General features: G+C 38.1%; 1 protein-coding gene across 1 annotated transcript in view; it reads left to right on the forward strand.

Moving 5' to 3' along the window:
• The window catches only part of LRP2 (low density lipoprotein receptor-related protein 2), a gene marked incomplete at its 5' end in the record, with an annotated part of 89,381 nt that overhangs the window by 26,906 nt on the left and 46,361 nt on the right, over positions 1–16,114 (forward strand). Inside the window, 11 exons of the mRNA XM_010287152.1 lie at positions 1,254–1,420; positions 3,927–4,070; positions 5,608–5,717; positions 6,371–6,548; positions 6,900–7,113; positions 7,596–7,835; positions 7,975–8,163; positions 9,251–10,171; positions 10,710–10,875; positions 11,719–11,877; positions 15,385–15,674. Of these exons, the coding sequence (XP_010285454.1) occupies positions 1,254–1,420; positions 3,927–4,070; positions 5,608–5,717; positions 6,371–6,548; positions 6,900–7,113; positions 7,596–7,835; positions 7,975–8,163; positions 9,251–10,171; positions 10,710–10,875; positions 11,719–11,877; positions 15,385–15,674 (2,778 nt within the window). The remainder of the gene's footprint in view (positions 1–1,253; positions 1,421–3,926; positions 4,071–5,607; positions 5,718–6,370; positions 6,549–6,899; positions 7,114–7,595; positions 7,836–7,974; positions 8,164–9,250; positions 10,172–10,709; positions 10,876–11,718; positions 11,878–15,384; positions 15,675–16,114) is intronic.

Raw genomic sequence — 16,114 nt, forward strand, 5'->3', positions numbered from 1 at the left:
GTTGTACTGTGGACAATTAGAAAGGGAATGATGACTCCAGGGTCTTATATGCATTGGAACAATTTCATATGAATTTAACTGTTCCTTGCAAAATTTTTATAGAAAAGCACTGGTGTGACACATTCTTAAGGGAAAAAAAAAAAAGGAAGAAATTCAAGACTTTCACAGTCAGAGCTAGCGATATGTCTTCAGGCAATTATTTGCTAAAATGTGATTTTTGTCTTGAGACAAATGATATCTAAACTTATGTCAAATTTTACAAATAGTTACAGCTGCCAGAGAGAAGTATGGAGAATAATTTTTGAGATGTGCAATGATGCTGTGATTTGTGGTTTTTCATGTCAAAATTTTCACTGTAAATTTTATATAAATGTATTAAGCAGCCAGTGAAGAAAATCAAAACCAAAAACAAAATAAAAAAAGTCTTTGATCTATTATCAAAGAGGAAATGAATTACTGCTCCCTTCTATGCAGCAGTAGCCCAGTTCCCTGTCAAGTGGTAGCTTGTGCCTATGGAGAGAAGAAGCTAGAATTTGTTCTCCAAAGGCGAAAGTACACAGAAGAGGGGATTCTCTTCCCCGGCTCCCTGGCAGATGGGAAATGAAGTTGCTGACTCCACAGTTCTCCAATGCATTTTCTCAGATCACCTGACTAGATGCCCTTTGTTAATAAGATATAAGCATAAGGGTACAAGTTTACCTAAAAGTAAATGTACTATAAGGGAGTATGTCTACCTCCTTAGAGATAAACCAAGAAAACGCAGTACTGCAGTTATATTTAATGATAAAGATCAACAATTGCTGGTGTGACACTGTACCTTGCTTATGAGTCCTGCTCCATAGACATTAGAACCCATCTCAGGCATGTCCTGGAGAGCCCTTGGAGATTTGTCCTGCTGGTTCCCATTCGCAGAGATTTGAAAAAGCTGCTCAGAGCAGCCATGTGACTGTACTTCTTCCCTTGGCCAGCAATGAGGGATCCTGCCTTATTTACTTCCTCCTCCTCAGAATTTGCATGCACATGCATTGTGATTGTACAGTGCTGAAACCTTAAATGTTACAACAATTAACTGTAACTGATATCCTCACTCCTAGCGAGGGAACAAAGGTATAGCTGAGTGGTTGCAAAACATCACTGTTCGTGTTCAGACTGTTGTCAGCATCAGGGAACTTTTGTGTGGGAGAGGGGAAGGATATCATAATGCCATTTTGTTGTTCAGAAACAACTCTGAATTACATTATATGTTTTCACAGTTGAACACCCTTTTCTTATTGCTGTAAGAGATAATATAATTTACGGAATTTCACTGAACCCTGAGGAGAAGACGAATGATGCCATGGTTCCAATAGCAGGAGTTCAAAATGGTGTTGATGTTGACTTCGATGACTCTGAACAGATGATATATTGGGTTGAAAATCCGGTAAGTTAGTAATTGTGTTCAAAATGTGCACTATAATAAGAATTTTTATTTTAAAATAATGTTTTTGACTGAAATATATTAGCATTGCAGGTAAGAATTTTGATAAATATAATTGAAAGGAATGAAAGGGTTTTTTTGGTGATATTTTTGATTGTTTTTTTATTATTTTTCTTCCCCCTAGTATAAGATAAAGAAGCTTCATCTGTTTTGTAAATTAGTTTTCATCTTTGCCAGCTGAAGTATTTGTTTAATGCTATTTCTGGCTCAGCCAGAGGCATGAACAGGAAATACTGGAAAACTGACAGAACCATATTCTCAGCCCCTCTTTGCTATAGCCCACTCCTCTCTCTTGACTTAAGACGTAATTCTGCAAACACAGGCAGGCACTTCTCTGTGGGAGCAGTACATTGGACAGAGTGGTACTAAACATTAGAATGACAATATATGCTTCTAGTCTAAGCACTTAATGAAGTAATATAGTAGAGAGGCATCTTTTTCTTTAAATAGAAGAACATGGTTGCAAAGTCACAACAATTTCCAGGTAGCACATATGAGGCTTATAGATCTAAAAAATAGTTTGAACTCATTTTTAATAGTCAATTATAATTGTTTGACTAAGCGTTTTTAATGCTTATTCTGAACTATGAAATGCTATGTGTTAGCTAAGGCTAACTTGCCACAAAAAATTCCCGATTTTTTCAGGATGGACACTTCAAAAAAAAAAAAAAAAAAAAAAAATCTGTGGCAGTCTAGGAGATGGATGTGGTAGAAAACTGCTGACTCAGCAATATGTGTTCACTCTTGGAAACTTAAAAGCAGTTCTTTTTGGAGAAGTATAGTGGCAGATAAGGAGATTTCTGTAGTTGTGTTTTACAGAAACAATTCACACTAACTTGTTACCTTTCATCCACACAAGATTTAAGTTTTTTTCTTTCCCCCACTCATTTTCCCTTACATTTTGCAGGGTTGAAGTAAAAATAAGTTTAAAAATCACTCATTTTAAAGCCTTTTCTGTGTCACTCTTAAAGGAATTATAATTAATTTAATTATTTATCCTTTTAAAATTAGAATGTTTCGTTCCCATGAAGTATTTAGCAAGACCTATTTAAGCAAACCTTAGCCCAAGGATCTAGATGAATACTCAGGAATCTATTTGATTCTCTGTGCACTCCGAAAAAATGTTCTTGGCAGATGTCAGCCAGCAGATACAGCTGACATTTACAAGAGGTTGAACAGTTCTGTAGGAGGTCATGGGCTGATATATCTGTTAACAGAGCTGGCAAGTAAAATGCCAGGTGCCTCTGCAGGCCAAGTGCGGGTAAGTGCTGTGTTTTAGTTAGGTCTTGATCTCCAGCCTGACAAATGCGTGACTATGGGCTGTGCACCCTATCTGTACCCCTGACCTGCAGGTCTCGGGCTGCTGTTGCTCCTAAACAGAGCTGAGACACCTTTGTCAGTCATGGCTCGCTCTCTGAAAAAAGATATTTCTCTAGTTTCTAATGACAGAAGTATATTTGCCTACTTTCTTAATTGTAGCCCTTGTCCATTACCACAAAGCCTCTTCCTTAACACCCTGTTTTGCATCCATCCATTGCGTGTTTGGATTTGCTGGGGGTTTGTCTACACTTGCTACCTTGTCTGGGAGCCTGCACCACAGACAGATCTCAGGACAGGCGCAGCATGTCTGCATCAGTGGAGGAGGAAGTAATTAGTGAGGGGAGAGAAACTGATTTCAGCCCTTGCTCACAGCTCCCCTAACCCTACTGACTTCTTCTCCAAAAGGCTTAATAATGTGCAATAGGTGCTGGTATTTCAATTCTGCATTAATACTAGTTGTGAAAGATTTGTGTGATAATATGCAGGACTTCTGCAGAACTCCTGTAAAACTGACATAACCTGAAGAAAGCTCAGGAAGGCAACTATAGTAACCACTTCAGACCTTTATCTGGCTTGTATCTGTTTAGTGCTTGTTTCTATCACACTTTAACATCACAAATGGTAGCTAATACCATAGAACCTGCAAGTGGTAAGTTATCATTTCAAGGGTTACCCTTATGAAGAAGGCTGCAAGGATAATCTTAGTTTTGATTCTTGCTTACTCTCAGTTTGCATATACAACAGTGGTGTATTCAAGATGGTTAACTGAGGTATCCTGGTAAAAGTCTTCTGATAGTGAAATGCAAATTACAGAAGTGTGACTGTATGTAGCTTAAATACATACAGTTCAAACTTAGAGTAATTTTATTTCTGTTGATCAGGTTTTGGCTGGTGAATGGTAATGCCTCTTTAAACTGGATAATTATGATTTACAATAATATTTTTACCATGTTTATGCATTGAGCCTATGCAAATACATTTTTGTCTACTTGATTTTAATTTTGCTAAGAAAAGATTGTAATACAAAGTGAAGTGCTCATATAGTTGGAATAAAACAGTGTTTTCTGCTCTTGACATTTTTTCACTTTGGTTTGTGTTGTGGTTTTTTGTTTGTGTCCCCCCCCCAAAGGGTGAAATTCACAGAGTGAGGTCAGATGGAGCCAACAGGACAGTTTTTGCTCCAGCAGCTGTTATTGGTGCTCCTATTGGTCTGGCATTGGACTGGATATCTGCAAACCTGTATTACAGTAACCCAGGAACACAGTCAATTGAGGTAATGATTTAAGAGGGACAACTGGAAAGTAAGAACTAAGATTTTTCACTGCTATGTATACAGGTTGAAATTAGCAATATTTTTTTAGTGAAAAACTGAAAATAGATTTATTTTAAAATGCAAACAGTCTGTAGAAAAATACCTTCCAAACTTGAAGAGATAAATCTAAATGTGAGCATAGTCAAAAAGATTAAAAGCAGTGTATTCTGGGAACTTTATTTGTGCATAGATATCCTTCCCTTTTTTTTTCCCTTCAAATCATTAGCCTTCTGGTGTTTAACACACAACCTCTCTGATCAGTAGAGTTACTATTATTATTACTATTATCACTTCAAATCAATGATCCTAACGGAGTGCCTCTGAAAGTAAGGGAATATTGCCATCACATGCAGTAAGATCCACTCCCAAATGCTTTGATATCATATTATGTAGCTGTCATGGTTTAACCTGAGCAGACAACTAAGCACCACACAGCCGGTCACCCATTCCCCTCAGTGGGATAGGGGAGAGAATTGGAATAGTAAAAGTGAGAAAACTTGTTGGTTGAGATAAAGGCAGTTTAATAGGGAAAGCAAAAGCCACACACGCAAGCAAAGCGAAACAAGGAATTCATTCACCACTTCCCATGAGCAGGCAGGTGTTCAGCCATCTCTAGGGAAGCAGGGCTCCGTCACGCGTAACCGTTACTTGGGAAGGTAAATGCCATAACTCTGAACATTCCCCCCTTCCTCCTTCAGCCCCCAACTTTCTATGCTGAGCATGACACCATATGGTATGGAACATCCCTTTGGTCAGTTGGGGTCAGCTGTCCCAGCTATGTCCCCTCCCAACTTCTTGTGCACCCCCAGCCTACTGGCTGGTGGGGTGATATGAGAAGCAGAAAAGGCCTTGACTCTGTGTAAGCACTGCTCAGCAATAACAAAAACGTCCCTGTATTATCAACACTGTTTTCAGCACAAATCCAAAATGTAGCCCCATACTAGCTACTGTGAAGAAAATTTACTCTCTCCTATCCAAAACTGGCACAGTAGCTTCTGGAGACTGGCAGTCTGATGGTATGTGAAGGATAAAATTGCCATTTAGCATAGGGAAATAGAGAATAAGCAATACATAATACAGTAATGACTGTGAATAAGCCCAGTCATTAATGTCCTTGTCCCAAAATATAAACACGTACTATTAAATTTAAATGCAGCTAACTTAAATAAAATGGAAGACTTTCTAAATCTACATTTTGTCAACCCGTTCAGCCTGTAATACTTTCAAGATATTATGGAAGTTGAAAGATTAACTATTTTTCTACCTAGGATGCTTACTTGTTAACATAGGCAGGTTCTGAGCTGCAAGCAGCTCATGCAAGGATGCATGTTAGAGAAGGGAGATGGTTAAAGTACCAAACAATGTGCTTTTTCTTCATAGTATTTGAGAGAGTCTTCTGCAATTTCAACTCCCTGTGGATTTAGGCTTCCTTCCTTTAATTTGAAAATCTATAATAAGTTCTGTAGTACATGCTCTGATGAGTTCAATGTTTGCGCAGGTCCTGAAGCTGCATGGTGACATAATGTACAGGAAAACACTGATTACCAATGATGGCACCTCTGTGGGAGCTGGCACACCAATTGGTTTGACAGTTGATCCAGCAAGAGGGTAAATGTCCAAAATTGTTGTTGCCTTTGCACATGAGTATGTTTTTCTTAATTTTTCTTAAATTTTTAGTGTCTTCAGCTTCCATCCTGGATTTGACATGGCTTTGTTTTTTTCATATTTGTGTAGAATTTATTTAGTCATTTTAAGCCCTACAAAATAATTGCATGGCTTCATAAATTGTTGAATAGATGTTCATTCTCTATTTACTATATACTTATATGTTAAATTCTTTTAATTATAAAGGAGCTCAGAATGCTATGATTGTGAAAAGAATCTCTGAATTTCTTTCTTTGTAAGATACTTATAATATCTTGTGATGACTGTATTGAGGCCTGTCTGTAGTAAAAAGACAAACTACGTGGGAAGAATGTCACATGTTAAATAGCATAGTGCTAAATATGATTTTACTGCTCTGTCCCCAAAAAAGCTGTAATTTGCTTTTTTTCCAACAGAGTACTCAAAATTGCAATATGATGCCCCCCCCCCCCGCCCTCACACTCCCTTGCATTTATTGAGTGACGCCCCCCCCCCCCGTCACAGTGCTGAAGTATTTGGCTGAGGAAGGAGATGGATATAGGCATATGCTCAAGTGACTCTGGTCTACTGATCTCTGTTATCAGTTTTGCTAAAAGATATGATAACGTGTATTACAGGAAGCTGTACTGGACAGACCAGGGAACTGACAGTGGAGTCCCAGCAAAGATTGCCAGTGCAAACATGGATGGATCAGGCATACAAACCCTCTTCACTGGCAACCTTGACCATGTAGAGTTCATTACCATTGACATTAAAGAACAAAAGTTGTACTGGGCTGTCACAAGCACAGGAGTGGTAGGGAATATTTTTTAAATAATTGCTTTTTTACCTGTTGATCTATCTCTGTGTCTGTGCTTCACATGACTAACTCAGTTCCTTTAGTTTACTCATGTAACTGTGAGTTGCAGGACCGAGCAAAATCTGAGTAACTGTTGTTACTAGCTACTGTTAAAAATAGATGATTAATTTGAATGAAAAACTGGAAATCATTATTGGCATCCTGCTGACCCTTTCCTTCCTACCTTGTACATAAAGATCTCATGTATGAAGAGATCTTAGTAATATACGTTGCATTTTAATTTTGTATTGTAATATCGAACTTCTATTATAAGAAATGTAATATTAAGCTTTAAACTGATTTCTTAGATTGAGAAAGGCAATGTGGATGGTACAAATCGTGTGACTCTGGTGGTTCATCTTTCTCATCCATGGGGAATTGCTGTGTATGATACCTTTCTGTACTATACTGATCGAGATTATGAAGTTATTGAACGAGTTGACAAGTCCACTGGAGCAAACAAAGTAGTACTCAGAGATAATGTTCCAAGACTGAAGTGCCTACGTGTGTATTACAGAGACAGTGAGTATTAGCTAAAGAGATATTTCAAGATATCCAACGTGTGAAAACCTGAACTTCCCTCAGAGACAGAATGCTTGCTCTTTCAAAGCAAATAGTTTAATTAGGCTTTCAGGAAAAGTATCAGAAGCATTTACCTGGTTTTGGTAAAGAGATGTTCCACCATTCAGTTAAGGCATCTATTGGCATATGTAGTTTTACTAAAATATTATCAATGTAATATTGACTAAATAACAAATTTGGTTACCTCAGCTTTAAATTTATATATCCGTTTTATCTGATTCTTGGCCTCATTGATCTTAAATGACAAGAAACCAGCAAATCCATTGCTAACACTTACGTGCTAAACTGTACAGTGGTTAATGTCTTTATTTTGTCAGCTGGTTGTTAATGCTATGGAATTACATGAATCTGGTTATATATCCGTGGGAGTTTGTGATGATACAGTTCAGATTTTTATGTCTTGCCATTTGTGTCTTTCACAGATTCTGCTGGTTCCTCAAATGGCTGCAGTAATAATATTGCAGTTTGTCAGCAGCTTTGCCTGCCTGTACCTGGTGGATTATTCTCTTGTGCCTGTGCTACTGGCTTTCAGCTAAATCCTGATAACAGAACCTGTTCCCCATACAGTTCATTTGTAATTGTTTCTATGCTTTCTGCAATTAAAGGATTTAGTTTAGAGACATCTGATCACTCTGAAGCTATGGTACCACTGGCAGGAAGAGGTATGTGAATAATATAGTAGGAAAAAATCTTGTAATGCCTAATATTTTGGTATTTCTTGCTGGCATACCACATGTTTTAAATAAATTAAGTTCATATCAAAGATAATTATTGTTATTAAATATTTTCAAAATGTTTCAGGACGAAATGCGCTTCACGTGGATGTTCACATGCCTTCTGGTTTCATTTACTGGTGTGACTTCAGTAGCACAATTTCTTCTCAGAATGCAATACGTAAAATTAAACCTGATGGTTCTTATTTTAGAAATGTTGTTACAAATGGAATAGGACGAAATGGAATCCGTGGTATTGCAATTGACTGGGTAGCAGGTAAGCATATCTGAGTTTAGGAGTATGTTATTCTTTACAGACTGTAAAATTTTTGGACTAACACAAATGGATCTATTTTTAATGGAAGTCCTAATATTCTAACTTGTATGTCTATGGACTGATTTTAAAACAAGAGGAAATAATGAATGATTCTTACGTTTTTATATATATGTATGTAAAAATGAAAGTTTATTTGAGCAGGTGTATAGAACCTTTTCTCTCCTGATGTTTTCATATTTGTCTTGGGTCTATTTTCTTGTCTGTGCATTCATAAGTAGCTGTTATCTAGTGTACTACTATACTGTATTACCATGCTGGAAAACATGTACCAGAAGAAAGCACACAAGGGTTGTCTGACAACATTGTTGATATGAAAGAAAGACCCTTCATCTACCCTCAGATTGCTGTGTACAAATCCTATAAATTATAATGAAAAGTAAAGAAAGCAGAAGAAATATTTTGTCTTTGAACTTCAATTTTCCCACTTGCACTTCCTGTTCCTATTTAAACATACTAGAGATTAAGTCAAACATTAACTCTTCAGAAAGTGTTCATCAACTCTAAGTAGCTGACCATTGCCATTAATACCTTTATTTTATATGTACACATACTATATATATGTTTTGCAAAAGTTCTTATGTTGATTGATAGGCTTGGTGGCATGGGTATTAGAATAATCATCTACTGTATACAGTGCTGTGCCATAACATGGATTTCATAGTTGTGCATTGTAAAAGGTAAAGGGATAAGAGTATGGAAAGGGCAAGCCAAAGGCTTAGATTTGAAAAAAAAAATAGTACACCTAAAGAAAAATTGTAGTTAATGCACTTTTGATCTTATACCACTGGTTTTCCCCATGGAAATCAGTGAGGATTTAGAAATTAATTGATTATTGTCAGTTTGTGTTTCTTCTAATTCCTCAATGTGTAGGCAAGTACCTTATGCTTCCAACCACTAAGATGTTTATGGATATTCATTTTATAGTTTAGTATTTCATCAACTCATGTTTCTCAGGTGTTGATGCTATATATTAACTTTCTCTTTTGCTTTCTGACTTGTTTTTGGTTTTTTTTCTCTTTAAATACAGGAAATCTATATTTTACAAATGCATTTCTGACAGAGACTTTTATAGAAGTTTTGCGTTTAAACACAACTTATCGCCGTGTTCTGCTTAAAACTACCATTGATATGCCAAGGCACATAGTAGTGGACCCAAAAAACAGATATCTGTTCTGGGCAGATTATGGGCAAAATCCGAAGATTGAACGTGCATTTCTTGACTGCACCAACAGAACAGTTCTTGTGTCTGAGGGCATTGTCACACCTCGTGGGTTGGCCATAGATCACAGCAATGGCTACATTTACTGGGTAGATGATTCCTTAGATATGATTGCAAGAATTCAGCCTGATGGTGGTGATGTTGAAATTGTGCGTTATGGCAGCCGCTATCCGACTCCCTATGGTATCACTGTCTTCGGAGATTCTATGATCTGGGTGGATCGGAATCTGAAAAAAGTCTTCCAAGCCAGCAAGGAGCCAGGCAATACTGATCAGCCGACAGTAATAAGAGACAACATTAATTGGCTAAGAGATGTTACCATTTACAACAGTAATTTCCAGTCACGTTCACCCCTTGATGTCAACAACAATCCTTGTTTGGACAACAATGGAGGCTGTTCTCATCTGTGTTTTGCCCTGCCTGACATTCAGACACCCAAATGTGGTTGTGCCTTTGGAACACTAGGCAGTGATGGCAAGAGATGTTCCATTTCGACTGATGATTACTTGATTTTTGCTCTTGAGAATGCCCTCAGAAGTATCCACCTAGATCCTGAAAATCACAGTCCTCCCTTCCGCACAGTCAATGTGTTAAGAACTGCAGTGGCCCTGGATTTTGACAGCATAAACAACCGCATATATTTTACACAAAGTTATCCTTCAGGGACAGGAAGGATCAGTTATGTTAGTATTTACTCAGCAATTGGCTCTCCAACAGTAGTTGCATCTGGTAAGTGCACTGAAATGTGATGCAAAGTGATTGGACATTGAAAAAAATGGACTGCAGCACCTAGCAGTAGCTCAGCAGGTATTTTTTTGCTAATGGTCAAGGTAGACTATTTAGTTAAGATATTTGATTAAATGCTCCTTTTGACTCTTCTTGTTAGTTTTCTCATCTTCTGAAATTCTTATTTTATCTTGATCACAATGAAATGGAAATATAAAACCAGTTAAATATTATAAATAATATGTAATGAATCGAAATTATATATAAATAAGTTAATATTATGGAGTGAGGGATGATTCCTGCTACTTGGAGAATAGCAACCAGAATTTAGGTCTACGTGAGGAAAAGATCTTTGTAACACTACTGCATACACAGGACTGCCTGAGTCCTAAGTATTAGTTCTTCAGATTTTTTAAGTGGACAAATTTGCTTTCATACCGAGGAGATCTTTGGTGTTGCCACATTATAACAGGAGAAGAGTATTGCAATATCTCAGGAAACTGTACTGAACTTGTATGTGTTTGCTTGCATGTGTCTAAAGACCTGGGGACTCCAGATGGCATAGCCTTTGACTGGATCAACAACAGAGTTTACTACAGTGACTACCTCAATCAGACTATCAGCTCAATGGCTGTGGATGGCTCTAACCGCACAGTGATTGCCCGGGTTCCACGACCAAGAGCCGTTGTATTAGATCCGTGCAGAGGGTATGTGTTGCACTTTGTATACTTTATTATGACTACAGGTTAAACTACAATTTAGACTGACAAAGACTGCCAGATACTTCCTGTTCTGAGCCCTAAATTCCAGCTGTGCATAACCATCCTAGATCTAACTCTCCAGGTTTAAGTTTTCTAAGCTGATCTCAGCCTCAGAGATTTGAATTTTCTTCTGAGATTTTTAGAACATTTATGAACGTGTAGTGCATGAGGCTCCACTTAGTGTGGATGGGAGCCAGGTACTGGGGGTAAATGAAAGCAATGTTCAAAGCAGGTGTTTGTCAAGCAACTAACCATCCTCTTTTTGCTGTGTAAAGCAGAAAAACAAAAAGTATTTGTTGAAACCAAGATTTCCTTGAGAACATCATATCATGATAATCAGGTGGCGCTGCCAAGAGATCTCTCTATGTGGAGTCTTACATGATCTTCCACTTTTTCTGTTGTCTTTCCTGAGTGCCTCAGAAGAATTCTTGTTTCACTATGGAAACATTCCCTGAGAGGCTGGGGGCATTACTGTATTATACTGTATTTCTAATTTCATTACTAATTATACTGTATTTCAAATGAAGAAAGATAAGAAAGAGATTGATTGACTGGATTCCCATAGGAGCTGGAAAAACTTTTCTGAAGTTCAGTCCAGTGGAGCCCAGTGGTCCCTACTAGAAGATTCCTTTGTCAATGTGGGCCAAAATAGCGGAAGAAGTTCTTTTCCACTAGTTTTGCACTGCACACTTCAGTGTGAGACACCAGGATGGAAATACCCTGGAGCAGATAAGAGCTTTGTGAGCTTTATTTGCTGAAAATATAACCTTGCAATCATGTTATTGACAGGTATATGTACTGGACTGACTGGAGTTCAAATGCAAAGATAGAACGAGCTACACTTGGAGGAAACTTCAGAACACCTATTGTGAGCACCAATTTGGTATGGCCAAACGGGCTTACTCTGGACTATGAAGAACAGCAGCTGTACTGGGCTGATGCAAATCTGTATGTATTGATAACACACTTGTTGGTTTACATTTGGTTAATTTTTTAATAGTTCTATTATTTATTTTTCCTAATTTTTCATACTGTTTCAATTGAAATTCAGCATTGCAATTGAATTTGATACTTCGTATCATAGAATCATAGGAGTTACTCAATAGCAATGCAATTTCAAGTCTTGATGTTGATGTGGAACTACTGTGCAGTAAGAAGTTTTGATATGCCACAGTGTAGATTTAGTCCACTGCTTTACAGCATTTATACCCACTGGCAGTTTGTTCATCTTATGTGCAACTCAGGACTTTTATAAGCATCTTCTCTAATACAATCCTAGTGTACATTTCACATCATTCATTGCTCATGGTTAATGCTTGTCACCTGTGGAATTTGGCAAGATGTTCTTGCTGTTGCTTACCAGACAGAGCTCTACCTTTCAGTTTATGCCACCAGAATTTCTGCTTTCAGCAAGGAAGTTTTAAAAAATGATTTAGTTTGCATCCATTCAAATTCACCCATGGTCTCAGACAAATCACTGCAGCCGTTGGACTTTTCCCTTCTGGTTCCTTCAACATAGTAGTTCTTTTGCAAGCTTCTCCTTTGCTGTGGCAGAGTGATGTCTGTAAGGTAATAACTTTATGGTCTGTGCCTGAATGGGATCTTCAGTGAAGAAGGCATTCTCATTTAGATTCATCTGTGTGCAGGATGGCAGGGCACTTGTAATGGGACCCTCTTATTTCAAGGGCAGTGCAGAATGTCAAATGACAGATCCTCTTTTCTCTTTCAGAGGCTGGTTAATGGAGGTGGGGGAGCATATGCTTAAACATATGTGTGTTTGTGTCACACACAAAAGAGTGAAGTAGTCTTTATTCTGACTTTCATAGGGAGGGCCTTTTCCCCTTCGGAGGGACAGATGCCAGCATGGGGTAAGATAGGAAGACCAGACACTCAAAAATGATGAGGCTCCTTAGCTCTGAATGCGCCAAGGGAACACAAAGTGAGCCGTATATTCTCCTCCATTTTAACTCTTGCTTATTCCCATCTTGTTTATGCTAGTCTCCCAAAGGTGCTATCCCTCTTTCTCTAAAATAGTGTTTCTATTCTTTTGTTCTAGACCTCCCTGTTGCCTTCTAAGTATTGTGTTACCACTGGGCACATGCACAACTCTTGAGATACAGCTCAAGCAGATAGAATGTATGTGGTAGTTGTACTCTGTTCCTTTCCCATATCTTCACAGTTGCTGCATGCAACACAGTAAGAATCACCAGAGAGCATGCTGACACCTGGGAACTATGTACGCAGCTCCCCGTAGAAAGTTCCCTGCGGCGTGAAAGGGGGAAATTACCTGAGCCTGTATTGCAGGAGAGTCGCGTTTGAGCTTCTTTCCTTTTGCAGAAGTGCAATTTCATAGAAAAGTGATTGTGGGAGAAGAACACTTTTCCCACAACTGTTCTTTCACATTAAAGCTTTTGTCTTATAAAGTGTCTGCCTATTATTATTTTCCTGTAATAATTACTAAAATTCTATTTTTTTCTTCTCCTGCTTATATGAAAAGTAGTGTTTTCTGTCCTACTAGTGATGACAAAGGACATGAGCCATTGAGCTTGTTGAGAAATTTCTGGTTATTTTCTCTCATTAACTATTCAACCCACACTGGCAGTCTAGTAAATGCCTTAAATATAATTGGTAATAATTAAATTTTGTCTCTAGCAGGCACTTAAACATGCAGTTGCTTTGAGGTTGGATAAAATAAGTTCAAGTGATTTTCTTACTGCTAATGCTAAGTTGTTGGAGCACTTCCGTGTTTCTGTGAGAACTCATTTGGTGGCTTGAACCAAAGGGTGGAGCTTCCTCTTGGAGTCTCCAACAACATTTGGCCCTTCTGACTTCACAGGCAAGGGGTATTGGCCACACACTGATGAACAGTGAGAGAAGCTGCTAGCAGGAAGAAAATCCCCGGGTATGATGTCTTTAGTCCCACAGCTTCATTACCCTTACCCTCCATAGAGCCATTCTGGGATTCTTATTAGCTCCTTTTCAGAAGCTTGCATGTGGAAGGTGCCACAGCCTCTTAGAGAATTGTTCTGTTCCACTGACATTCCCTCAACACCACTCCACTTCTTGGGCATTATGCCTTTACACGTAAGCATACACACTGCCCTACCTCTGTCTGCTCTTTAGAGATGAGTGTTAAGAACAGTGCAGTTGAATGATGCCATACTTGATGGAGCAGAGACAACCTGAAGCATCTTCTTTCTGTCAGTAAGTAGTTGGCAGCCTTTCCATGTCAACATTACAGTGTGACTGAACAGCAAGATGCTGGGAGCTGGAGGCAAGGAACAGCCTTTATCCATGCTCATTCTTGTTATACTATCTTCAACTCGTTGACTACATCATCTCATTTTCAGCATTTACTTGTATCCTGATTTTTTCTGTCAAGCTCTTTCTCTTCTTTTGAATAACTCCATCTATTACTTGTTAATCCTTCGCTTGTTATCCTCATTGCAAATAACTTTTCATCATTCTCCATTTTATCTTTCATGCTTTATTGTTGTATGGTCTGCCTATCTCAGACAGGAATCTGTTTTGTAAAAGGAACCTCTAACATTTATCATAATTTTATAAACAATGTTTGGAAATAATGTCCTTGCATGAATAGTGCACATTGAGCCTCTCAGCATGACTTCTCCTGCTTCTGGAGTGACCTTCGCTGAAGTGGTCATTAAGGGTGGGAATGGCCAAAGGGGAGAGGTGGTGACAAGGTGGTCGTGGGTCAGCAGTGCTGTCTGTGAGACTAAAGAATGCTTCACATACAGCAGTAACATGTCTGTCACAGAACTTGGAGTTAAACCCTGATTCTGGTGCTTCCTTGAAGTCTTGTTTGTTGGAATTTTGTTTATCATTGCAAACACCATTCCTAAGGAAGATGAACTAGGAAGAACATTTGTCATACACTATATATTTGTGGCTATTCGATGTTATATATGTGGTGGTTATGATGTATTAGAACTGTCTTTCCCTCCTTTATTCTTATGTGAGAAATAGCAGAAAATGCATGTTTATAGTCTTGTGAATTTGCTTGTATTTCCTAATTGTGTAAATTTAGATCTACAGAAGATAAAACTGAAATAAAAATATGCCCCATTTCATGGGACTGTTGATTTTCTCCTGGTACAAGAAGTCATTAACTTCATACCCATTCCAAAAATGTATTGTCTCACGAAGTTTTGCATTTGTTTTAGCTTTCAGTAACATAGTTGTTTAAACATTTTGATCTTTAGCCCAATTACTTCCAGTACGTTATTGTGTCAGTATTACAGAGCTGTTGCTCTGCCTCACTGTTGAAGCCATAGATTGGAAAATTTGAGATTATTAACTCATAACAGCACCCTACATCCTGGTGCACATTACTGAAATGGTGGATACTAATGGCAGGGCTAGTTAGGGCATGGTATATACAGAAATTAAAAGACTTCTTTCTTTTAAGATGTAATAATTTCTTTGTTATTCTAGGCAGAAGATTGAGCGATGCACTCTCACTGGTACAAATCGTGAGGTAATTGTTAGCACTGCTCTGCATCCTTTTGCAATGACATTGTTTGATCAGCACATATATTGGACAGACTGGAACACACGAAGCATTTACCGAGCTAATAAGTATGATGGTTCAGATCAGATTGTAATGATCATGAATCTTCCACAAAGGCCAATGGATATTCATGTCTGGGCAAAAAGTAAGCAGCAGCAGTGTACCAACCCTTGCAACCAGTTCAATGGTGGCTGCAGTCACATCTGTGCACCAGGTAAGCTATTGTCCTTGATGACTGTAAACGATTAGTGTTGCCTGTATTAGAGTTCATAGTATAACAGTTTTAGTTGTGTGTAGACCACTAAAATATTTCTTAGTGTTCCTAAATGTTTAGTCTTTGTTTTATTTATAAATGCAATCAAAATGATTGCCATTCAAAGTCATGGTATTTTGCCAGCACACCTGAGGGTTGTGTCTGGGAATCCTCACAAATAAAAGTTACGGGTTTCTCTAATGTAAACCAAAACATTGTTTTCTGGGGTTTTAACTTTTTTTTTTTTCCCTCTGGGATGAGACATGAAGTGAACTCTGCAGCATATGATTATCGTAGGAATACACACTGATATGCTGTATACTGAACACATGTTTCCGATCACATATTTAAAAAATCTTTATGGTTACTGTTTCTTTATCACGTGATATTATGAAGTCTTT

The sequence above is a fragment of the Phaethon lepturus genome, unplaced genomic scaffold, assembly GCF_000687285.1.
Source record: "Phaethon lepturus isolate BGI_N335 unplaced genomic scaffold, ASM68728v1 scaffold5400, whole genome shotgun sequence".
Lineage (NCBI taxonomy): Eukaryota > Metazoa > Chordata > Aves > Phaethontiformes > Phaethontidae > Phaethon > Phaethon lepturus.